The sequence below is a fragment of the Bactrocera neohumeralis genome, chromosome 4, assembly GCF_024586455.1.
Source record: "Bactrocera neohumeralis isolate Rockhampton chromosome 4, APGP_CSIRO_Bneo_wtdbg2-racon-allhic-juicebox.fasta_v2, whole genome shotgun sequence".
Taxonomy (NCBI): domain Eukaryota; kingdom Metazoa; phylum Arthropoda; class Insecta; order Diptera; family Tephritidae; genus Bactrocera; species Bactrocera neohumeralis.
The window spans coordinates 51,101,137-51,126,744 of NC_065921.1; the positions used below are offsets into that span (position 1 = coordinate 51,101,137).

Consider the following 25,608-nt stretch of genomic DNA (forward strand, 5'->3'; position numbering starts at 1 on the left):
CTTTTTTCTACTCCTAATAAATCACCAAAACAAACTAAAAAGCCAGGTAGAAATTTAAACAAGGAATACAAAAAGTCTAGAAAAAACTGCAGTGATTACACAAATATACAAGTTCTGGGGGAATGTAGAATGAAATGCAAAACAAAAATTTGCTTCGAAGAACAAACCATCCTTTTCAAAAGTTATTGGAATGGGGACTATAACTCACGTCGGCAAATACTATCAAGCCTAATTGACGTTCAGCACAAAAAAACTGCCACCTTAGATAACCCGAACATTCCGAAAACACAAAAGTTTGCAAGAAATGTTTCCTTCAATTGTATGGCGAAACAGAACACAGAGAATCAAAACTATTTGTATGTACAAAATACAACCGAAATACGGCGGAGTCCCTCCTAATGACCGCCGAGGATGGAGTGCTCCAAGCAATAAGCTTACGGTTGAGAAGCATAACGAAGTTTTGAACTTTATAAACTCTATACCAAAATATGAAAGCCATTACAGTCGGCGTCATACTACCAAGATCTATTTCCAACGAGGACTTAATCAGGCATCACTCTATAGATTGTATAAAGAAAATTTCAGGAAATATTTAAAACTTTAGACATTAAATTTAAAAAACCCCAGCTTGATTTATGCACCCAATGCGAAACATTGAAAGAAAAAATTAAAAACACTGAGAATATGGAGGAAAAAGCTGAGATTACTTTACAATTAAAAAACCACCATGATGCTGCTGATTTCGCATATGACTGTAAGAAAAGGGACAAATAACTCTCCCGTCAAGATAAATCTGTGAAAATGTTTTCTTTCGACCTGCAGCAGTGTCTGCCAACGCCTTATTTGAAAGCTTCAATGCTTTTTTATAAACGTCCCTTGTGGACCTTCAACTTAACTATTCATAATGGTGCCACCAACAAGGTCAACTGCTACATTTGGCATGAAGCTATTGCGAAGCGCGGAACTAATGACATCGGCTCTTGCATTTATAAGTGCCTCGCAAGCTTATCTAATGACGTAAAGCATGTCATTTTATACAGTGATTCATGCACTGGTCAAAATCGTAACACGTATATTTGTGCTATGTTTGCAAAGGTGTTGGAAGATCATCCCACAATTGAAACAATTGATCACAAGTTTCTAGTTGTTGGTCATACCCATCTAGAATGTGGGACAGTTCACGCACAGATAGAAAAGAAAAAGAAATACACTTCTGTTTCTATTCAACATCCCCATGACTGGTCAAATTTAATTGCTGCTACAAACAAAAAGTATATTACTCAGGAGATGAAGCAAGAAGAATTCTACAATTTCAATGCATTGATGAAAGACAAATATACCTGGAGAAACAACAACACCGAAGGTTAGTATTTTACTTATAAGTAATAGTATTAATATTAGTATTTTGCTTCTTTCTTATTTAAAAATTAATATTTCTTACAATTTTTTAGGTGAAAAGTTTGAGTGGAAATTTATAAGGTGGTTGCGGTATGAGAAAAAGGAGCCTGGACTGATACGCTACAAATATTATTTTGGCTTGGACGATCCATTTAAGGAATTAAACATAAAAGCACGGTGTCTATGAGCTTGCAAAATCGTATACGGGTCCTCTCCCTATTTCTGCAAACAAAAAACGCGATTTGCTAGATATGTTGCCGTTGGTCAACCCAGAGCTGCACAGTTTTTACTGAATTATTAAAGTTGAAGGAGAATCCGTGGTTGAAATAGATTCAGATTTGGATGAAATTGAAGAAAATGTCTAAAAATTTAATTAATTAAAGTGCCTATTTATTTTATTGTATTACTGATGTTAATTTTCTTTTATTGTTTAAAAATTCTTTTGTTAAATGCAAATTATTGTATATCTTTACTTATGAGTTTTCTATTGTAAATTACATAAAGAGCTTGCATATTTTGTCTTTTATAAATAAAAGTGAATTTTAGATTATCCACTTAAGTCTGGTTTGTGTCATTAAAATGTTTGAAAAAGGAACTTAAGTGGTAATAGGTTAAAAATTTTGTGAAATTTTTCGTCTCAGGTGATTTCTGTAAATGCTCTTACCTGACATAAGCGGATATTTTTTTCTAAAATCAGTTTGGAAGAAGCAGTTATTTCCTTTAAACTTGGTTTAAAATGAGCCTTTTATGTAATGGTCCTATTTATTTTTAATATGTATTAACAAAAGTTTTGTTAACAGTTAAATGTGTTTTTCGCTCCCCTGTAAAATTTGGTTTTTAGACTTAAGTGGGTTTTCCAAATGTCCACAGGTATAATCACAAACAAAAAAAGGTGAAATTCAACAAAACAGAAATAATACAAATATAAAATAAAAAAGAAAACGGTGTAAAACAATAGCAACTAGAAAAAAAGAGAACGGGCGCGACATAAATAAAAAGCTAAATAATATGTAGCGGGCGCGAATCACAACAAAATATACATATGTAACTGAAAAGAACGGGCGCGAACTAACCAAAAAAACAAAATAACAACAACCACACCAAATCAGCTCCACCACAGCAAGGATTGGGAAGAAGAACCGAAGCAAAAGTTGCGAACTACCAAAAACCCCCTGGAGGAAAATAAAGTGAGTCGTATCGATTCCTTTCAATCATTCTTTTTATATTTATGCATGTACATATATTTAATAAATAAATTTTAGCGGTTTTTATAAAAGATCCGTTAAGAAATAAATCTGTTGCCAAACTGTTTTTAGTATTCGGTTTATTTCCAGGTAAAAACCGAAATACCGCTAGAAACAAAACAGTTTGGTTATACATGTAATTAATTATGGATTGCCAATAAATGTTTAACGTTTTGTTGAAAAACACAAAAAATATATATCCAAAAAAAAAAATTCTTAAGCATTTACTTGCTCTCTAATTTCCAGCAATACCTTCTTATACTTAATCAAGTATAAGCAGGATTGCTCAAAATAAGCATAAGGCAAAATATAAGCGGACAAAAATAAAGAAAATATTAAAGCTCAAACATATAAATACATATATACATATATTTGTCATATCTACAGCATATACATACTTACTTATGTATGTATATTGTACAAGAGTATAATTTGCTCCTTAATATATAACATAATTTATACGAATAACACATATATATTGTATATATATTTGCATATACATTCATACATATTCACAAACAATTGAAGTTGCGGAAATTATTTTTCTAATTTTCTATTCGCGGTTTCTCCTTACGGGTAAAAAATATACCCTATTTAAATAGGGTACAATTTAAAAAAATAAAAAAAATTTCTCAATTAAAGCATAAAAAATTTACAAAGTGCAGTGGTCTCTAAAACGAGCTCTCATTTGCACATAATAAACAAAATAAAAAAACACTTATAGGTATTCCCTATAAAACTTACGGACATATATACAAAAATGTTTGCGGTCAATGAAAAATAATTTGAAAAAATTAAAGCGAAATTAAATTGAATACTCGGAAAAACAACTCTTATTTAACTTAAAAGAGTTTTCGGTATACATAAGCATACAGCAATTAAAAGCGTTTTTGTTTATTAATTTAATTCAACACTCTTATTTACATAAAGAGTTCTCGTCCAAACATACATATACGAAATCTACCTTGGAATACAACAAGTAATTTCAGTATATTAAAAAAAAATTACAGGTTTATAGATTTTCTTCGCAGCTCTACTTACAAAGGAGTCTTCCTGCGACATATTATACATACATTGTACGAAACCATTTATACGAGTATACTTCTATTATTCAGGTTTTACTGAAACATTTTGATTATTCATTTCACCATTTAAATGAGCTCAGACTCAAAAGAACTTAAGCCAACTCAGCTGCTAAAGGTTCCAAAAATGATCTCTGATGAAAAAAGTCCATGTACACCAGCAGAAGCTACACGCTCGAAGCAAGGTGCTACGAAACAGAAAAGGGGGAAAGACATATCATACTCTAAATTCATTTCTGGGAGTGCCTGTCTAATAAAATACTGCAATCGATTTGCTTCTTAGCAGTTGCACACACTCCACCTCCGAGAGTAGAGCTGCTACAAATTCAAAATCAAGAGGCAAGTTCGGGTATCCACCTCAAGGTGCTCGCATGTGACACTGAAATTTTCCATGGTGGCTATGAACAATGGCCGTCCTTCCGGGACATGTTCACAGCTATTTACATAAACCATCCGGAATTATCAAATGCTCAAAAGTTGTATCACCTCAGATACAAAACAAAAGGTCAAGCAGGCGTCATCGTGAAACAGTTCGCATTAAATGACGACAATTTCCATTTGGCTTGGGGAACTTTGAGATCAAGGTACGAAAACGAACGAATACTGGTAGATAAGCAAATAACAATATTAATGAACTTGCCCAAAATTCCAAAGGAAACAAGTAAAGAATATATGAAACTTCAATCCACGGTTTCCAACTGTTTGTCGGTTTTAGCGACACAAAACGTTCCCACTGACAATTGGGACCCAATTCTGGTAAATATAATATGCACTACCGCATTATCAGAAAAATCGTTATTGCTATGGAAACAATCTCTCTCATCAAGGAAAAAATGCCCTACGTGGCAGCAAATGAAAGATTTCCTAACTACCCAGTATGAAATCGCAGAAAGAGTTGATGAAAAGATAATTAAAACAAAAGGTATTTCCCATGATCTTAATAGAAGCTTCCAAAGACCCCAAGCCAGTAGCAACAACAATTCAAATAGAAACTTCTTCAAAAATCAAACGTTCACATCTGAACAGTACAAACAAACGTCATGCGAACTATGCACAGGGGGACATAAACTTAAATCTTGCGAGAAATTTAAGAAATTAAATGTAATTGACCGAAACAATTTTGTAAAGTTAAAAAGACTTTGCACAAACTGCTTATCACATTCACACATGCGTAAAGACTGTGAAAGCAAATTTAATAGCGTTTATTGCCATAAACGACATCATTCGATGTTACACATTACCAATTCTTCCAGCTCATCCCCAAACAGCGCAAACATAAAAAGAGCAACAGGTTTAGTTGCAACAACAAATTCAGAAAACTGCCAAGAAGCACCATGCTGCTCAAAGGCGTTAAAAACCCAAACGCTACATATCGAAAACCACAGTAGAGTGCTACTACCTACAGCAGTCGTCCCCATCGAACACCGAGGAGAGCTGTTTAAACTCAGGGCCTTAATAGACCAAGGATCACAACGATCATTTATTGCGTCTAGGGCACAAAATAGGCTACAACTGCCTACAAAATTAGCCAATTTTGAAATTACGGGAATGGGCGGAAGAGTAGTTCAAAACTCCAATAAAATCTGCCCAATTACCCTAATCTCCCCACAAGCGGATAAGCGCATTCAAGCAGAAGCTATTGTGTTACCGCAATTAACAAGCATGCTTCCAAGCTATCATATAAATAGCAAGCATTGGCAAAAGATTTCACACCTTAAGTTAGCAGACCCCAACTGCAACACTCCCGCTCAAATAGATCTTCTATTACAATACTCGAAGGTATTGAGAAAATTACAAAAACACTTCTGGCGCAAAATACCATTTTCGGATGGGTCCTAAGTGGACTAGTTGCGGAACCAGTTGCCACGATGACAACTCAAGTTGAGGAAATCTCCAACGAATACCTCAATTGGCAATTAAGAAAATTTTGGGAGTTTGAAGAACTCCCCCCCATATCAATCACAACCCCTGAAGATCGGTATTGTGAAAATTTTTACAAATACCACAAAGATTTTCCCCGCACACTCGCCTTAGGTCATTGCCGCACCGCTGCTATCCAACAGTTTTTAAGTATGGAAAAAAATCTACTTAAAAAAGGCTAGCGGATTCTGGTTTCAGCTAAATTCTATCCTCTGTGGCAAAACTTTTCGACCCCGCAGGATGGCTTTCGCCAATTATGATACAAGCTAAAATCCTGATACAAGAATTATGGCTGGATGGGACCGACTGGTACGAACAAGTAAAACCACTTCGTTTAGAAAAGTGGTCACAGTTCGCGAGCGAATATCTATACGATATCTCACGGATACAAATCCCATGGTGGGTAAACTACTCCCCCGAACACAAAGTCGGATTACACGGCTTCCGTGACGCCTCTGAGAAGGCATACTGTGCCACTTTATATGTGCGCACACAAAACGATAACGCGACCACAAGCCACTTATTTGTAGCTAAAGCTAAGGTGGCTCCCCTAAAAACGCTAAGTCTACCTCGACTTTAGCTCTGTGGTTGGTTTTCATGGTGCAACCCACTTAAACATGAAGAAATACAGATTGCATCTCTGGTCCGATTCTGAAATAGTTCTAACCTGGTTGGAAAAACCACCACACGCATGGAAAATGTACATTTCTAATCGTACGTCACAAATACTTGACCTAGTGGGTCAGCCACTTGGTGACACGTAGCCAGTGCCGACAATCCTGCCGATTCAGGTACAAGAGGGTGCAAGCCTGGTGGAATGGCCCCCGATGGTTAACAGAATCTCCCGATTCTTGGCCAAAATCGCCCATGCGCAATATAATTGCCCCAGAAAGTCGAAAAATCGACTGCTTTCACGCAACATTGGATGATAATGACATCCTTGAGCGATTTTCATCGTTCCCTTGTGCCCTTCGAGTTATCGCCTACATGCTAAAGTTCATAGAGCGACTCAAAAATAAAATTAAGGGAATTAACCCCGAATCTAACCAATGCGATACATTGACGCACATAGAACTCCAAAAGGCAAAGGTCGCACTAATCGCATCCACTCAAATGCGCTACTTCAGCCGCGATATCTCATTATTAAGAGAATCAAAATTATTGATAAAAGGAGTTCAATCTTGGTTCTTAACCCATTCTTGGACACGAAAGGTCTGCTTCGTGCGAATGGTAGGCTTGCTAACTCAAGCCTGACGTACAACGAACGCCACCCTCTAACCATAGCAGAGAAATCCCAACTTGCCACATTACTCCTCAATTATATCCACTTACTCATGGTTCACGCTGAACATCGCCTAATGCAGCATATAGTCCGTCAAGAGTTCTATATTCCCCGTCTTAAGCCCCAAATAAAGAAATGCATTTTCATTTGCAAGATCTGCACTATGCACAAGCAGAAGTTGCGAACACAGATTATGGCAGCACTTCCACCGGAACGCTGCAACTTCGCTCTGCCTTTCACAGTTACAGGTGTCGACTTTGCTGGTCCTTTTCAGATAAAGGCGTCCATGCTAAGGTCCCCCACTTTAATGAAAGGGTTTGTGGCTGTTTTACGACAAAAGCAGTGCACGTCGCAGTGCACTGTGTACGAATCTGACAAAGGAGGCTTTTCTCGCGGCATTCGTTTGCTTCGTCGGACGACGCGGCTTCCCATCAAAACTGATGAGCGATAATGGTAAAACCTTCATTGGAGCCCAAAGAGCCACTGAAAAGGAGTTTGTGGATTTTATCAAACAAGTTTCACCAGAGATTGTACAAAAGTATGCTCCCCAAGGTATTAACTTTAAATCCCACTTCAAAAAAGTAGCTGGAAACTACAAATTTAATTATGAACAGTTCGCCACACTGTTAGTGCGAATTTAAGCCGTTCACGGCCACTCACAACCCTCTCGCATGATCCCTCTGAATTCACAGCCCTGACACCAGGGCATTTTCTCAAAGGAGCACCCATTCTGGCCACACCTGAACCAGACGTGGGGTCCTTATTAAATCAATGGGAGATAATAGAAATTCTCCATCACGATTTCAGCCGCCGATGGAAGGAAGAATATATAAAGGACCTTCATAAAAGGTACAGGTGGAAGAGTCCAGAAAAGGCGCCAAAGCTTGGAGATTGTGTCATCATCCATGATGACTGTCTACCCCCTACTGAATGGCGGCTTGGCCGCATAGAAAAACTACACTACGGTTCCGACGGTCATGTGCGAGTTGTTGATCTCCGCACTCAAAGCGACATATTAACAAGACCGCTCGTGAAACTATGTTTTCTACCATATATTAACGAAATCGCAAATAACGAAAAAACCGCCGATAATCCCGCAAACAACATTTAAAATCAAATAATTAATCGATGAACCCGCAAATAAAACCTTATCGAAACTACTAACGAATCTAACCGCAATGGACGATCTACATGACGACCCATTCTTGCCACATACCGTGGCACAATCGCCATATAAATTTGCATGCAACAAACTTGTAATTATAATAACTTCTTCATACAGATCAATATGGATGTGGATATGCCCAGCGTGCCAACGCCAACAGTGAGGTCCACCATTACTGTGCCGCGCCCTGGGGCAGTTCCAGCGCCACGAAGCCCAGCGGCAAGGCCTCCTGCAAACGCTCCTCGTAGTGGTACGTGACCACTACCACCCTCCTCAGCACCAGCCGCGGAGCCTCCGCGCAGCCGATGTCTCCTATGTCGGCGCTCTCATCGGCTACAGCATTGCAGCAGAAGGTTGCTCAGGCGCACGGACACTGCCTGAATTGTTTGGCGACGGCACATAACACGCAGGAGTGTACGTCAGTCACCCTCTGCCAACTGTGCAACCGGCCACACTACACTATGCTGCATCGCACCCCAAAACGGACCGCCATGCGCCAACGCTCCGCGGGCAGTCTTCTACCCTGTCTTTCTAAAATATTTGAAAAAAATTGTTACTATCAAAGATGACTCCTTTCCTCCACGAAAATAATATAATACCAACGCACCAATTCGGGTTTCGTGAAAAACATAGCGCGATAGAGCAAGTAAGTAGAATTACTAACGAAATAAGAAAAGCCTTTGAGCACAGAGAGTACTGTTCAGCTATATTTCTAGACGTGGCTCAGGCATTTGATAAGGTATGGCATGATGGCCTTTTATATAAGATTAAAAATATTCTACCTTCAGAATTGTATAAAACATTGGAGTCTTATTTAAAAAATAGAAAATTTATGGTAAAAGTGGGAGATTTCATATCTGATGAACGACAGATAAGGGCTGGTGGACCCCAGGGCAGTGTTTTAAGCCCAACACTATACATCATATATACGGCAGATCTTTCCACAGCTAACAATGTATTAACTTCAACTTTTGCGGACGACACAGCTATAGTGATCCGTAACAAATGCCACATATGTAGTAGCATCAAGAATATTAGCCGAACACTTGAGTTCTGTCGAAGAATGACTAGCCAACTGGCGTATAAACGTGAATGAACAAAAGTGTAAGCATGTTATATTTTCGCTTAGACCAAAAATGTGTCCGGCAGTAAAAATTAACAATATTTTAGTACCCAAAGCGAATGAAGCAACATATCTTGGTATTCACCTAGATAGAAGGCTCACGTGGAGAAAACACATCTCTAGTAAATTAACATGTATGAAGATTAGAGCTGCAAATTTAAATTGCCTTTTAAATAAAAACGCCAAACTTAGCCTAGATAACCAACTGCTTTTATATAATGCGGTCATAAAGCCGATTTGGATGTATGACATTCAACTAATATTGATCTAATACAAAGGTTCCAATCAAAAATGCTTAGAACAATCACGTGTTCACCATGGTACATGCGTAACGAAAATATTCATAAAGACCTTGGTATTCCTATGGTAAAAAAAGAAGTAGAAGACAGCAGAATTAAATATATATCTAAACTTCGAGATCACCCAAACCTTTTGGCTAATGCTTTGGTACATCCCTGCGATCAAACACGCCTTAAAAGAAGAGATATGCCCGCGTACTAAGCAATGTATCACCAAAACAGCTCAATCACTTGCTTGAGCGTGTCTAGTTTTTAAATATATTTAAGATTTTATAACTTATTGCTAGGCTTTTAAAACAAAAAGCGGATTCAATAAATAAAAAGATATTGAAACAAAATTTCTCCGACAGATGTCATCAAAAAATTCGGAAAATTTTTTTATACACTCCACGATATACATACCTCATGATATGTTAAAAAAGTTCTACTGAAAAATAAAAAATTTTATAAAAAAAAATGTCAAAAAACAGACTAGATAATCCTACTGACCCTTTAAGTACATTTATTTTTGTATGTCGGTATAGATCAAGAATGATAGAGAAAGAGATTACGCAATGCGCATGTTTGCTTCCAGTCAGCTGTTCTTGCTGACGTCACGGTTGACTTATTACAGAGAACGTTTAATATAGAGAAGGTTCACCGCGTTGCCAAATTTACGATATTTCATTTTTTGGTGGGGTACTCTTTTCTATTAGTGGATTTCACCGCAAAAAGAGGGGTACTCTTTTCTATAAGCGGATTTCACCAATATTTAACCGGAGTGTCGAAAATAGCAGAATTGAGCATTTTCAGTGTTAAATGAGAAAAATGATGCTAATTTCAATGTTTAGAAATGTACGCTTACAGATTCGCATATTTACAATGCGCAAGCGACTATGTATGTATATAATTTATAGATATTCTCCATATATTTGAATACAAAGCTCATTGGTATATTTATATGGTTTTATCACTTACATTCATTTCCCTGCGCCATACAACACGTTCGGACTGGTCTCCACATAAATATTTTTTCACCGAGTTCCTTCACTCTTGTCATTGATTTCGCCGAGTGCTATCACTTATATTCTCTCAACAGCACACAGAACTCGAAATCTCTGTATCTAAATTAAAATTTTGACAGAAATGTCCTGTGTTTGGCATATATCCGTACAATCTCTCTGAGTCCCAGTTACCTACTTACCAGGATGTTCTTTTGTGTTATCAGTTTGAAAGATTTCATATAGGGCGACGCCGAGGCGACAACTATGAACCTAGAAGTAAAGAGGTTACAGAAATAGTTGCAAAAAAGGTTGAAAGTACTTTCAAAAAGTAATCTATTCCGATAGTTTCACACACCAGAGTTGTACAAGTGCTTACCACATACCATAAGAAATTTCTGACTCTTAAACAAATGTTTTTAAGGAACCCAATAGGTTTGAGCTCTAAAAGAGACGACTTCGTCTTCTTTCTGGAAAATTATGTGACATCGCTGCTTGTAAATGCATTTATTTTTCTTCTTGCGCTTGTCCAAAGGAAAGGAAAGTTCCTATCAATGAACAACCATTTCTCTTGGACCAGAGAACCAGAAGAAATGGTCGCATTGGAAGTGTTTATCTTCCTGAAACAAAAAAGATTACAAAGAAAAATGAACCTAAAGAAAAGCTTTCAAAACGTCATTCAACATCAACACTTACCAGAAAAGTATCAGCTAGAACACGTGACCATTCAGATCAGCCAGACTCTCATACAGACGAAAACAATGTAGGTGCGTCGCACATGGATTCTTCCAAAAACGATGCTGATGATGAATTTTCTCTTCCATCCTCTAAAACCAAACAAAACACACTAGTATTAGAACACACTGCTTTAGCTGCCCAAAAATTTGGAGTAAATGACAGAGCAGCGGCCTTGATTGTTTCATCTGCTTTTCTGGATGCCAAAAAAGCAGTTTTGATAACAGGGCTAGCTTTGTCACTGACAAATGCAAGATTACTCGGGCAAAAAAGGTGTTGGAGTTAAGCTCCAAAACACAGAAAGTATTGACTCTGTATATGGGCTGTATTTTGACGGCCGCAAAGACAATACACTTACACAAGTCAGCGAAGGTGAAAAGTACTACCGCGATACTGTCAAAGAGGAACATATTTCTCTTATAGCGGAACCTGGTTGTCATTACTTAGGCCACGTCACCTCTCCTTCCGGGTCAGCTGAGGATGAGACGCAAGCTATATGGCAACATTTACAAGACAATTCAGTTGATGTGGAACATCTAGAAGTTGTCGATGCTGATGGCACCAACACGAACACAGGTTGGAAAGGTGGAATCATTCGGAAACTAGAAGAAAGAATAGGTACGCCATTACAGTGGGTTGTTTGTCTTCTACATTTCAACCAACTTCCATTTCGTGCTCTTTTCGAACACATAGATGGTGTCTCAAAGAGTCCAAATACATTCCTTGGCGACATAGGTAAACTGCTCCCTGATTGTGAGAAGTGCCTGTTGTCAAATTTGAAAGTTTTCCATCCTGCCAATTACCTTCTGAGGTTATTAATCCGACCCAACTTAGCACAGACCAAGCTTATCTCTATAAAATATCAGAAGCTGTTATTTCCGGTCAATGTTCCTCAGATATAGCGTCGATGCATCCAGGTAATATGTGCAAATCTTGCTGCCTCACCTGTGCAAATAGAATTCTGAGATTATACATTTCTACTGACAAACCAACAAAGGAAATAAAGATTTTGGTCAAGTACATACTTACAGTTTCCTCACCTTTGTGGTTCTCCATAAGATTCAACAGTTCAATCAAAGATGGCTCGCGCCATCTCTATGCTGCAATTCAAAGGTCGAGATACTTACCTGCTAAACTGCGCAAGGTTGTCGATTCATCCATTCAACAGAATGCTTTCTTTGCTCTTCTAGAAAACAGAGTCTGACACTGTAAATGGAAGAGTTAGATGTAATAAAGTGCCAAAGCTGAATTTCAAAGCTAATAATTATTACGATATGATTAACTGGAAGACTATTACCTTGACTGTTCCACCAGTTCTTTGTTCAGATTCTAACGAAGAACTCATAAAAGGGCTGTCGGGAGACACTGCAGAGGTATGGAAGTTTAGTGAATTCTCCTCTCACACCGTGGCAGTGGAGAGAACCGTCAAACTGGTGACAGAGGCATCTTCTAAAGTTATTGGCCCCCAATCTCGTGATCGTTTTATACGCTCTACACTGAAATCATAAATTTGACACAGATTCAGACTAAAACAAGCCTGACATATGGTTGGTTGGTTGGGTTGGGCTTGGGAGGAACCCGAAGAGCAGCCACCTCCACGCGGTGGGTTCTGGGTGACCAATACAGGTTAGCTGAGAGCTGCAACAATTTTCATTTTGCGCTGTGGCGCGCCGCCTTTTCGCTCGTATCTCGGGAACAGTTCGTCCTACGGCCATGATCACATATACCATTTCGGTAGCAAATGACGTGACAAATAACTTTTGTTTTATACATTTTGCCATGAGATGCGTATTTCAGGCGCTAGGTAGACAATTTCACGATTCTAGGCGAATTTCCGAAATTTCAAGGCCGGAGTTGGGGTTGAAGATGCAATCCGATCTCAAAACAAAAAGTTCCATTGGAATCAGGAAGTACTAAGGCAACCTTTCCGCACTATTAGAAATCCCGAATTGTAAAAAGTCCGGAATCGACCCACCCTAGTATATATGTATATATGTATGTGCAATTTAACCTATTTAATAATAAATTCCATTAAATCTGTTGAAATGTATAATAAAGTGTAAAGTTTGTAATATTACTTAAATATTTAATTAATATAATTATAATTAATATAGGTTTATTAAGTTATATATTTATATATGTATGTATTTATTTGCTTTGGGCATTAGAAGTTTTGATAACATCTTAAAAGACCATGTCATATGCATATAATACATATGTATGTGTACATGTAAACAGATTTTAAAAAACCGTACGCATAAAGTTCACATATCAACATCTATATGTATGTAATTTTGTGTTCATGTAAACAAATTTGAAAGAATCATTCGCATAATGTTCGTAAATTATGTGTAAATATATACACCCATTAGGGATATTCTCTTACTCTTGCAGGATTGCAGATTGCAAAAATCCTATACCGAAATATACAAGGGCACGAGAGCACCCATTGCATTTTTGTGAATGGATATTGTGAATGACTATTTTAACGAGTATTGTGATTGAATAAATAAAAAAACGAAACAAATTGCGAAAGATTAACGAATTTATTATTTAAAAATGCCATAAACTTCTGAGAAACAAAAACTTTTAATTTTGTAATTGAAGAAGTTGCTTCTAATATACATATTACTACATTTGGATGGCAATTGTTTATTTCACTTTTCTAAGCTTTAAAAAATCAAAAATTTGAACTTTTTAGATGACGATAGCTCTTGGAAAATAATGGGCAGTTATCTTATCCAGAGAATAATTAATTAATTAGAGAAGGTGCAAATTGAATTCTGTATGATGTTCGATTGGACGGCTAACAGAGCTTATAAGATTGAAGTATGGAATTCACCATTCTCGCTGCTATTTAGCAGAAATGAGCACGTTCAATGCCAGAAATATATGTAAAACGACTGAATTCATGCGAGAATGAGTAAAGAGAAATGCTTTGAAGAAAAATATACAAAGTCACACAAAGAATGTAAAGAAGCATTCTCTGAGTAACATATGCGTGATTATCTTGTATCATTTGAACCATTTTTTTCACAAAAATGATAAAAACTTTAATTTTTTTTACAAAATTGTGAAAAATTAGGTAAAAAATAATTTAATTACATTTTTTAATTTTTTAATTATTTCAAAAAAGTTATATTTATATATAATTTCTTCAAAGAAAATTGATGACCTTCATGAAATATGCATATTCGCATTATTTCGTAATCATTACCATATTTGCACCAATAGAATTTCTATGGCATATAAGTATGTACATAATATGTACTACATACTTATATTATTTCTTTGACACATTTGTCTGTATGTATGTATGTACATTCATAATAACAAGTGTCGCACACATCTTTCGCATCTCCGTTGTCACGGTCAACCAATGGCCGAAACTGGCGTTTTGTCAAAGAGTCAAGTGCTGAACATATTGAGCGCGACAGACTGCAAAGGATGTGATCGCATGTTAGTGAAAGCAGACGTGTTTTCTAGTGGTCTAAAACATCAGAAAGAATTGGTGTTTTTTAAAGTGGTAGCAGACTTGTTTTTGTGTGTTTTTGTTTGAGACTTACCAGGAGACTGGAACTGGACTTCTGATTGAGTGGATGCTAGTACCAAAAATTAGATAAGTACTTTGATTTGGTTTCAATAGAATAGAATTTGGCACTTACCTGCCCCTTTTTTGATAATTTTATATACATAAAACAAAAATAAATAGGAATTTCCCCTCGTAACAGCGTATCAAAACGTGCACTTAATTCCTTTTTGCCGTTTTGACTTAGTCTATCAGCTGTTTTTTTGTTTTGTTTCTCCTTTTTCTCCTTCTTCGTTTTGCTTTGGTTACGGTATTGCCAACCATCAAAATATAAGTAAGGTTTATTAGGGCAAAGACTGAACGTACCCACTGACAGGTGTTCCCAACTATTCTCTGGCAGAATTATGGCCTCTGAGAACAGTTTGGGATGTACACCAGAGAATCCTTTTCGGAGGAACTCAAAAATTTTGAGAACGCCTCCAAAAGGCAAACCTGAAGGGGCCACCGCTGCTGGATCAGCAAAAATATGCGAAAATACCGACCAAGCAGGCAAAGGTGGCAAATCTGAGCAGCTCCAAAATAATGGAAATAATGAAAATCAAAGTAATTTCTGCATACTGGGTAAAAAAATCAAAGAGCTCGAAAGCATGATGTCTGGTCAGAGACATATTAACCAAGCTATGCGGGATCTGATAAGCTGTATCACAAGCTTGTATGACAAAGCAGAAAAGCAAGAGCACCCGTCGAAAAGAGTTATGGTAGGAAAAGCGTCGAAGGTATCTCCTATCAAAAGTGATAAAAATGCCCCAAAGAGACCTCGCGAGGTATTGGGATATTTGCCACCAACAAAGAAGCCGAAAAACATGAGTCATAAAGTGCAAGCAACATATAGTGAGGTCACTGAATGCATGCACAAAGACAGTGTGGGAGACAAGCGCGCTGGCGAGAAATGGGTAGACGTCGTAAGAAAGAAGAAACCGATCGTGAAGAAAATCAGATCGAAACCAGACGCTATAATCTTAACAAAAAAGGAGGGAGCGTCGTATGCGGATATTTTGAAAAAAATAAAATGCGACAGAGGCCTTGAAGAACTGGGTTCAAACGTGAGGTACATTAGAAAAACCCTCAAAGGACACCTGCTAATTGAACTAAAAAATCAAGCAGAAAAGAGAGCCGACACGTTCGAAAGTGCCCTAGAAGGAGTTATTGGTGAGATGGCCGTAATACAGCCAAAAACTCATAATATTAAATACCATTATGTGTAAAGACTTGGATGAGATAACCACCCCTGAAGAAATCTGTGAGGCATTACAAAAGGAGTGTGGGATCCAGAACCTGGGGAAGCAAAATATAAAAAATTTGCGGAAAACTCGAAGTGGCACTCAAATAGCTCTTATATGCCTACGAGCTGATGATGCCAAAACTTTACTTAAATGCGGTAAAGTAAAGATCGGGTGGTCTATTTGTCGTCTCCGGGAATTTTCACCTATTACTCGTTGTTTTAGGTGCTTCCAACTAGGACATATAGCACCCAAATGTAGCAGCCCCATTGATAGGTCATCCCTTTGTACTCGTTGCGGAACCCCAGGTCACATGGCAAAGACATGCACGAATTCCCCGAGTTGTATGCTCTGCAAAGGGGAACACTCTGTTCTGAGTACGGCCTGTCCTAAATACGCAGATATGTTAAAGTCAACGAAAAAATGAAGATACTGCAACTTAATCTCAATCATTGCGCTGCAGCACAAGACCTTCTAAAACAGACGGTGCTAGAAGAAAACATAGATGTCGCCATATTAAGCGAACAATATTCTCAACGTTCGGAAAGCACTTGGTGTAAAGATATAAGTGGCAAAGCAGCAATATGGGCCTGCAAAGGACAAGCCTTCACATCTCGCTCCAATGAAACCCATAATGGCTTTACATGGGCGAATATACAAGGAATATTTTTTGTAAGCTGCTATGCTCGTCCTAGTGCAACAATTAGCGAATTTGAAGATTTTCTCCTGGAGTTGTCTCTAGAAATCAGAAGCAAATCCCCAATAATAAAAGCGGGAGATTTCAACGCATGGTCTACTGCTTGGGGTAGCAGAATTACAAACCATCGTGGTCGCCTCATTCTAGAATTTTTGAGTCAAACAAACCTTATGATTTTAAACAGTGGCACACAAAATACCTTTCAAAAGGGAAATAAAGGATCAGTAATAGACCTAATGTTTGCCAACGACGCGCTTAGCAGGCATACTAAATGGAAGGTGTCAGACTTGTATACAAATAGCGACCATATGGCTATAATTGCCGAAGTTTCGTTCTCACAGGAAACGGAACTCTGTCGTAGAAATACTTCTCGAAAACGAAGTTGGCGGCAAAAAGACTTTGATACTAACGTTTTTGAAAGCGTCTAGAGTGCGGCAAAGGCATCAGGCGAAGATGCCGCCCACTTAGTATCCGCTGTGCAAAAGGAGCTAGTTGCAGCATGCGATGCAACTATGCGCAGGACGAGACACAATATAAATAGGAAGCCGGTGTACTGGTGGAACGACGAAATCGCCAGGCTGAGGAAGCTCTGCCACTCAGCTAGACGCCGCCTACAGCGTAACCAGGGAGGTGATAACGAAATCAAACTCAGAGAATCATTTAAATATCAAAAAAAGCTCCTGAAGTCAGCCATTATCCGTAGTAAGAGATCCTGTTTCGAAAAGCTCTGTGAAGAAGCGAACATAGACCCCTGTTAAAAAAAAAAAAAAAAAAATTTGTATGTCGAAGTTTAAAAATAAGTCTCAGCAACCTAAGAACGCATCCTTTATGAAAAATGTTGTCGAAGCGTTATTCCCAACACATGCCTCAATTTCCTATATTAAACGAAACGAAGGTACGGAGCCACCCCTATTAGTCACAGAAGACGAATTATTGGCTATTGCGAAAAAAATCAAAAACTCTAAAGCGCCCGGAATAGATGGTATACCAAATAGAGCCCTTAAAGAAGCCATAACTCTAAGGCCCAGCCTATTTGTTAATATGTACAATGGGTGTATATTAGAAGAGGTGTTCCCTGATCCGTGGAAGATACAGCGTCTGGTTCTACTCCCAAAGCCAAAAAAGCCACCAGAAGAACCTTCATCTTATCGACCTCTTTGCATGCTCGACACAATTGGGAAAGTGTACGAAAGCATTGTAAGAAACCGCTTGGAGTTAGCAATCCAAAAAGCCGGCGGATTATCAGAGAGACAATACGGCTTTATTAAAAAGAAGTCCACTATTGACGCATTAAGAGAAGTAGTTGATACTGCAAAATGTGCAATAAGTGGAAAAAGATGGAAAGGTGGCAGGAAAAAATACTGCGCGCTAATAACCCTGGATGTGAAGAATGCGTTCAACTCCGCAAAATGGGCAAATATAATAAAAGCTCTACACGATATAGATGCTCCTCATTATCTGATAAATATTAGAATGAGTTATTTCCAAAATAGGATATTGCTATACGAGACGGACGAGGGCATTCAGAGCTACACTATCTCCAGTGGAGTAACGCAAGGCTCGGTTTTAGGCCCGCTGTTATGGAACCTAATGTACGACGTGGTGTTAAGAATACCGCAACCAAAAAATGTGAAAACAATCGCTTATGCGGATGACCTCGTAGTGGTAGCTGTAGCTAAACATCTGGATGACCTCCGGATCAAATGCAATGACAGAATAAATGGTCTGCGCCGATGGTTTACTACTAAGAGTCTAGAGCTGGCTGAGCAGAAAACAGAAGTCCTGCTCATAAGCTCAAGGAAAATTGAGGAGAAAATATCGCTGACCATAGGAGAATGTGAGATTACTTCACAGCCGCAGTTGAAGTATCTTGGGGTAATAGTGGACTCAAGACTCAAGTTCAAAGAACACTTAGAAAATGCGACAAGTAAAGCTAATAAAATATATAATGCGTTATCTAGAATGATGGCAAATAAAGGCTGTGTGCGTTCCAGCCGACGATGTTTAATAGCTAAGGCAATAAGTTCAGTGATCCTGTATGCGGCTCCAATATGGATACAGGCGCTAGAAACAAAATCATATGCTAGACCAATTAACACAGTGCATAGGCTTTCAGCAATACGAGTGATAAGTGCTTTCCGAACCATTTCAAATGACGCTGCTGAGGTATTAGCCAGTATGGCACCGATTGACATCCAGAGAGACGAATTCGCGCGAATATATAACTTATCAGAGACGTCTACCACAGCAAAAAGAGAAGAGAGAATAAAAAGCATTGCAATGTGGCAGCAGCGGTGGCAAACTTCATGCAAAGGACGGTGGACCTACCGACTGATTCCGGACATACACTCGTGGATAGGTAGGCAACATGGAGACCTGGATTTCCACCTTACCCAAATACTCAGTGGGCATGGTTGCTTCAGAAGCTATCTATTCAAATATCGTCATGACTTTAGTCAATACTGTCCGAAGTGTAAAGAGTGTATAGAAGACTCTGAACACATGTTCTTTTATTGCCCTCGGTTTTCTAGTATAAGGGAAAAGCTGAAAACCACCACTGGAGGTAGTATCACGGTGGAAAATTTGACAGCACTTATGTGCGAGTCCTCTGTAAAGTGGAATGCTGTCAGCGAAGCGGCAAATCAAATTATGACAAAATTGAGACATTTAGAACAGATTAGGCGTCAGTCAGTCCGTGCAATAGAGGAGACTTAAAAGTCTTCTTCTCTCCCATGAAGTAATACTTTGTCTAGTGGTCCCGTGGGAGAGACATGAGGTGGGAGTAGGTTAGGTTTAGCGGATTAAAGTCCCGCACTCCGGCTTTCGATGCTTCCTCCTACTATAAAAAAAAAAAAAACTGCAAACGACATTTGTCAAATATTAAAATACACACGTTCTTATGGATTATGTAGTTGTGAAGCTGCCTCAATAACTGTGTCCCTAAGAACGTATGTATTTTAATATTTGACAGATGTCGTTTGCAGTCTGTCGCGTTCATTGTGTTCAGCACTTGTGTGATGATAGAAAATCCATGGTGTGTCGAAAACAATAAACGAATGGCCGCCGATTGTCACCGCTTCCCTTCCCGCTGTAACAGCTGTGCCCACAAACGTGCGTAAATATGTATGTATCAGAGACCTGCACGAGTAATTAAAAAAGTAACATGTTAGCAAGCGGCGATGCCGATGCGGCGAGTACACGCTACGTAACGGTACTTTGGCATCGTGGGCATCGGCATCGTGGGCATCGGCATCGTGGGTATCGGCATCGCGGCATCGCTGATTACTAACATGTTACTCAATTAGTATTGTGCGCGTCATGAAGATGAGTTTACATTGATGGCTAGACTGGCACGACAAATTTTATGTATTCCAGCGTCTAGTGCAGCAAGCGAAAGATGTTTTAGTTTGGCAAACCGTATATTAGAAGAAAGAAGAACAAATTTGAAAGGAGAAAATCTGGACGTCATTTTATTTTTGCATTCACAACAAAAAAATTAAGTTCATATTAAATATTTTTTTATTTTTAATTCGTTGCTTATTTTGATCGAAAATAACGAGATATATTTAATTTATTTTTATTTATTGAATTAATTTATGTTGTGTTATGTTATGTTTTATTGAATTAATTTATGTTTAAATGAAGAGAATTTTATTAAGTTTTTCCTAATAAAAAAGAAAAATCACAAGAATTTTCTTTTATATGTGTACATACTTCGTTTCATTTGCCATTGACGATACCAGATAGTAATCGTACGATGCCACGATGCCGCGATGCCGATGCGCAATGTTTCCTTCGCATCGTGGTAATCGTCAGAAGTGTTACTTAGTAACGTAATCGTACGATGCCTACCTTAATCGTGCAGGTCTCTGGTATGTATGTATACGTATGAGCGAGAATACATATTGACGCAGATTTTTGCGAGTCACGGAAAAATATTTTAGAATGGACAAATATTATAAATCGACAACTGCGTTGTTGCCACTTTTCTCACTTCTTTCTGTGAAGAAGCATTGGAAAGTTGTTCAGTTTATGATTTTTAGCGTTTGCCATCGTCGCGAAAGGCCGCTTGTTGGTAAAAGCATGCTCGGGGAGATGTGAAGGTGGTCGCTTTTATGAATGAAGCGAGGTCGCTTGTGGAATTTGCGCCTGCGTTTATGAATGAAATCGTTTTTATTGTAAAATTTACTACATTTGTCCTTCGCCAATTTGGCTGCCATATTGACTTGTGATGCTTCTGTTTTTTGAGACAATTGTTTTTGTAGAACAATGTTTCAATTTTTTGTTGGTGACATATTCACATGTGTACGCATATGTATGTTTGTATGCTTGTGCCATATTTGTCCGAAGTGTATACAAATATATGTACATATAAGTATAAATGAATGTATATGAACATGCAGATCAATCCGCGCACATGTAATATATTGATAAGTGATAAAATCATGATTTGAATTTCTGAATGCGCACGTGCGTATAGTACATGCAATCATATGAGCAGATAATAAGATTAATATGATAGACGATATATTTATATGTTGTTGTGATAAATTCAATTTCTATTACTAAGAAACTTAATACAAAAATATTTATATATATTATGTAAAAATCAAATAAAATTATTAAATATGCAAGTCGAAATTGACTGTAAATATTACTATGCATGCATTCATACAAAATTATACTCATAATTATTTTTACATGCCAATATGGAAATGCGGACGGCAAAATGCAAGAGCATACATATTTGCATACATTGCGATTGCCTGGTTCAAAGCAAAAATTGAAGCATGAAAATATCACAATGTTGTGGTTGGGAGTATCATCATGGGCATGCATATAGTACATATATTTATGTCTCTTCACATTCTTGAGTATATGAGACAGAGAACATAAAAAAATGTCTTTATGTTCTCATTTGTGTGTCATTGTTTTGTACACGCTGTTCAAAATGGAATAAAATATAAACGGAAAGCAAAACGAAATTCTTCGTTGGGAGCAGTGATGCCACTGAAAAATTTAATAAAATAAAGATAACCATTCATTAACATTTTAAATAAGTAGGTAACAAAAAAAATTTTAAAAATAAAGTTACTTTTTCAAAAAGTAATAAATTCGGTTTACACTTGCATTCAAAATAATAGCAAAATTATTATATTTATTTATTTATTTCAAAGAATTTTCATTTAAAACATAGTTCGATGCATAACAGATACAAAATAAATACAAGTTTAAAGATTACACAAACTTTACCAAAAATAATCAAATTTCAAAAACCTCCAATAGAAATTACAAACTTTTTATTCAGAATTTTCAAGATTTCGGGAATGCAATTTGGCTTAAAAAACCCAAAATTCTAAAACTTAACGGTAGTTTTCAGCGACTTGAAACTTGCACTTAATTGCACATAAATTTTATGGGCATATTCAACAACTTTCTGAAAATTCTGAAATTCTTTTGTAAAGTTTGTGGAATTTTTTAAACTTTCATATATTTTCAAAGATTTTCTTTTGCAGCAGACCAAACATAATTTGGCTTGCGACTAGTGCACAGTTCTTTGGCCAGCATTATGTTATTAATAGTTTTTAAGCTGAGTTTATTTCTCAATTTCGTTTTTATCAGATTTAATTCAGAAAATTGCCGTTCAGCAGCTGCTGAGCTGTGCGGCAATGTTATTAAATTTTGTACCAAATTGGTCAAATCCTTAAAACAATGTTCGCCCATTCCATCTTTATGGTATGAAACTTGTTCCCAAAAAACTTCAATATCCATATCCCTTTTTAAATCGAGTTTGGAAAATCTCAATATTTTCCATTGCTGTACAATTACGTCCTCATCAAATTCAAATAAATTGGAAAATTGATACAACAAGGGCTCAATTTTTGTTTGATGATCAGATAAAACTCTGCTAGGCGTAATAATCGATAATAATTTTAGGTAATTTCTCGAAAAATCGAACCTTTTTTTTTAATTTGCTGCAACAGCTTCAAATAAAAATTTAAAATGCTATTTTTTTAAAATGCTATTTTTTATTCTAACTGTATCAGAAAAGGATAGTTTATTTTTTTGCAAATGTTGTTCTGCCTTGGATCCAATACATATTTCTTCTATTGGTAAATAGTTTTCTTTTTCGTGGAAATTAATATTTTCTAATGATTCCAAATCGCTTACATATTCAATTTTCATGAAATTGCTTAATAATAATTTAAAAGTCGTGTCCAGATGAGAATATAAATAAGGCAAGCGAACTTTTTCCGATTGAAATTCCCTGTTGAGATCATTTATGATTTTGAAGACATATGATAAAAAAAGTAGGTTTTGATTTCAGGATCATTCATTTGCACTGCCATCTCATTGGCTTTGATTCCATTTACTTCCAACACAGAGTCTAAAAAATATAACTGTAATGGATTCCACTGTTCTATTATTCTGTTTATGACTGCTTCCAGTGAAAGCCATCTGGTTATGGAAATACCCAATATTTTATGTGGCTGCACCGAACAATAATCTTGAAAATCTTTAAATTCTTCAATTCTTTTTGGACTGTGTGCAAAAGATTTGTAAATATTAAGGCAAAATTGTTCAATTTGACCAGGCAGTATGCATACATTACACATACAAGCGATTGCCTGGTTGAAAGCAAAAATGTAAACAAGCAGAACGAAATTGTTTACATTCGTTGGGAGTGTAATCATGGACATGCCTACATATATTTCTGTTTCCTCATATTCTCTGCTTGTTCATACATGCCACGTTATCATATGCCGAAAATACATATATTTATTTCTCTTCATATTCTCTGTTTGAGTATGTGGAGAACTGTTAAAAATGTTAACATTTCACAGCGTGAATTATGTGGTTGTGAGGTGAATTCTTTACTATAAATCTAACAAATGTTCGCTGTCGAACCTGCACCTTCTCTATGCCTTAAGGGGTAATTTTTAAGGTGTCGTAAAAAAAGGCAATTAATATTTTTACGATCCATTTTTTATTAGTTATTTGTTAATTTTAGAAGAGTACAGAAAAAAATTAAAAACTAAAAAAGGTAACAAATTTCAAAACTTATGAGCTGACGAAGTGGGGGTCTCTAAAAATTTCCACGTGACCATGCCCATGATTTCAACCCTCCTAGTTATCTGAAACTGTTTAATTTGCTGCCAAATTTGCAAATAAAAGCACTAATCACTTTCACTCTTGTTAAATAAAAATGCGTAAGGATGTAAAGTACACAATCTCTTTAACGTTTATTTACAACTCACGAAAAATACAATTGTATATTTGAAATGCGAGCACATATGTGCGGAACGAGTCAGATGGAACTCGCAAACCGGACCGCTGAGTAATCGTAGGAAGTATTTGCGGCGCCTCGCAGGCTCTAAAGTTGAGTTGAATTGCTTGATGGTTTAAGTCCAATGGCAACTAGCTGAAACCGTGTGGAGACGACGTTCTTTGTTGAAAATGCAGCGCGAATAGTGATTTGCGAAATGTGTACACGAATTGTGTCGAACCAATTGTTTAGGACGAATTGTGTAAACGAATGTGCTGGAGACGGATGTTAAGGTGCGAATGTGTATATGGCGAATGTGTGTGTTGATGGGCGAGTTGCAGCTGACGAATTGAATAGCTTTCCCGCTGTCGTTTCCTTTTGTGAGTTGGGTTACGTACGAGAGTGGTGTGTTACATTGGTGTGGTGTTGTAATGTCATCAGCTGTGGTGAATTAAGCTGGCGTATTAGGATGCGCCAGTTTTACCGGATAGAGGGGATGGATGCTTAACTCATTTAAACAGAAACCAAAAAAAAAGATTATTAATCCAGAATAATGTCGCAATGGTCGGAACTACGGAAAAGTGGGAAAATTTTTTTTTCGCAAAATGGCGACTGCATGAAAAAAAAAAATTTTATCACTTTTTCTGACTATTTCGAATTTTTTAAAAATAATAAAAATAAAAATTTGGGGATGGGGCTAGTTCCAAGCATTGACAAGCCTATAAAGAAGACTCTATAAAAATTTCAAGTAAACCTGAGAAATCGTGGGCATCGTTCCGAAAAACTCAGTTTTGAGAAAAACGCGTTTATAGTTTCGCGTAAAATGAAAAATGCCTATATCTCCGAAAATAATTTGAATTTGGAAAAATCCTCTTGTACACATATTCTTGAATAGTTAAACTTTGAAAATATAAAAAAATCGATTTTTTTTAAATTTCTAGACTAGAATACCCCCTTAAGTTCTCTGAGTAAGCTTCGTGTGTCCAATTCGTAAGCGTATATAAATTGGCGCCTAGGCCTTTTACATTGAATTTGGTATATCGGTGATGGAAATTTTTCCAATTAGCTGCCTTTTTTTGTTGTATGTATTGGGATATATAGTGTTGGAGGTCCTATTCGGACGATGGTGTGAAATAGATGGAAGGAGATTGGGCTATTAAATTGGCTGTTTTATCTGTAAGTTCGTTTTCCGTAATTCCTTGATGACTTGGCACCCAGAGGAGAATATTTTTTTTTGCAACAATTATACTCCGAATTTGAATGAAGAATTAAGGGATGTCGATACGATTTTACCATCAGGTATATTTTTTACCATGAAGTATATATTTGAATAGCTTTGAGAATATTTTGCACTGTAAAAGTTCGTTTCGTGCTTTGGCAATGATAAAAAATTCCATCGACCAGGCTCGTATCAATGCAGAATTTCAGGACGAGACGTCTAAACTCGAACAGCTGACTTCTAAGTTCCAATTAATTTAAGATTGAAGGAGTTTAAACTGCTTGTTCAAAAACTCAATAGCGATAATCAACAGATTTCAATAGAACCGCTTTTTTATTAATAAGATCGATAACTGTTAACTCTCTATCTGTTAGCGGTATTATCTAAA

At 37.1% G+C, this 25,608-nt stretch overlaps 1 protein-coding gene across 1 annotated transcript; it reads left to right on the forward strand.

Moving 5' to 3' along the window:
* On the forward strand, positions 1 to 1,803 carry LOC126754604 (uncharacterized). The gene is made up of 2 exons (XM_050466713.1): positions 1 to 1,363; positions 1,452 to 1,803. The coding sequence occupies exons 1-2, from the start codon at positions 802 to 804 to the stop codon at positions 1,583 to 1,585; spliced, it is 696 nt and encodes a 231-aa protein (XP_050322670.1). The 5' UTR covers positions 1 to 801; the 3' UTR covers positions 1,586 to 1,803.
* The last annotated feature ends 23,805 nt before the right edge of the window (positions 1,804 to 25,608 follow it).

What these genes read in the sequence shown, in the direction of transcription:
- LOC126754604 (XM_050466713.1), top strand. Translation starts at nt 802, where the DNA reads ATGTTTTCTTTCGACCTGCAGCAGTGTCTGCCAACGCCTTATTTGAAA. An exon ending in GAGAAACAACAACACCGAAG is followed by an intron (nt 1,364 to 1,451) that starts GTTAGTATTTTA and finishes ACAATTTTTTAG; the next exon opens with GTGAAAAGTTTGAGTGGAAA.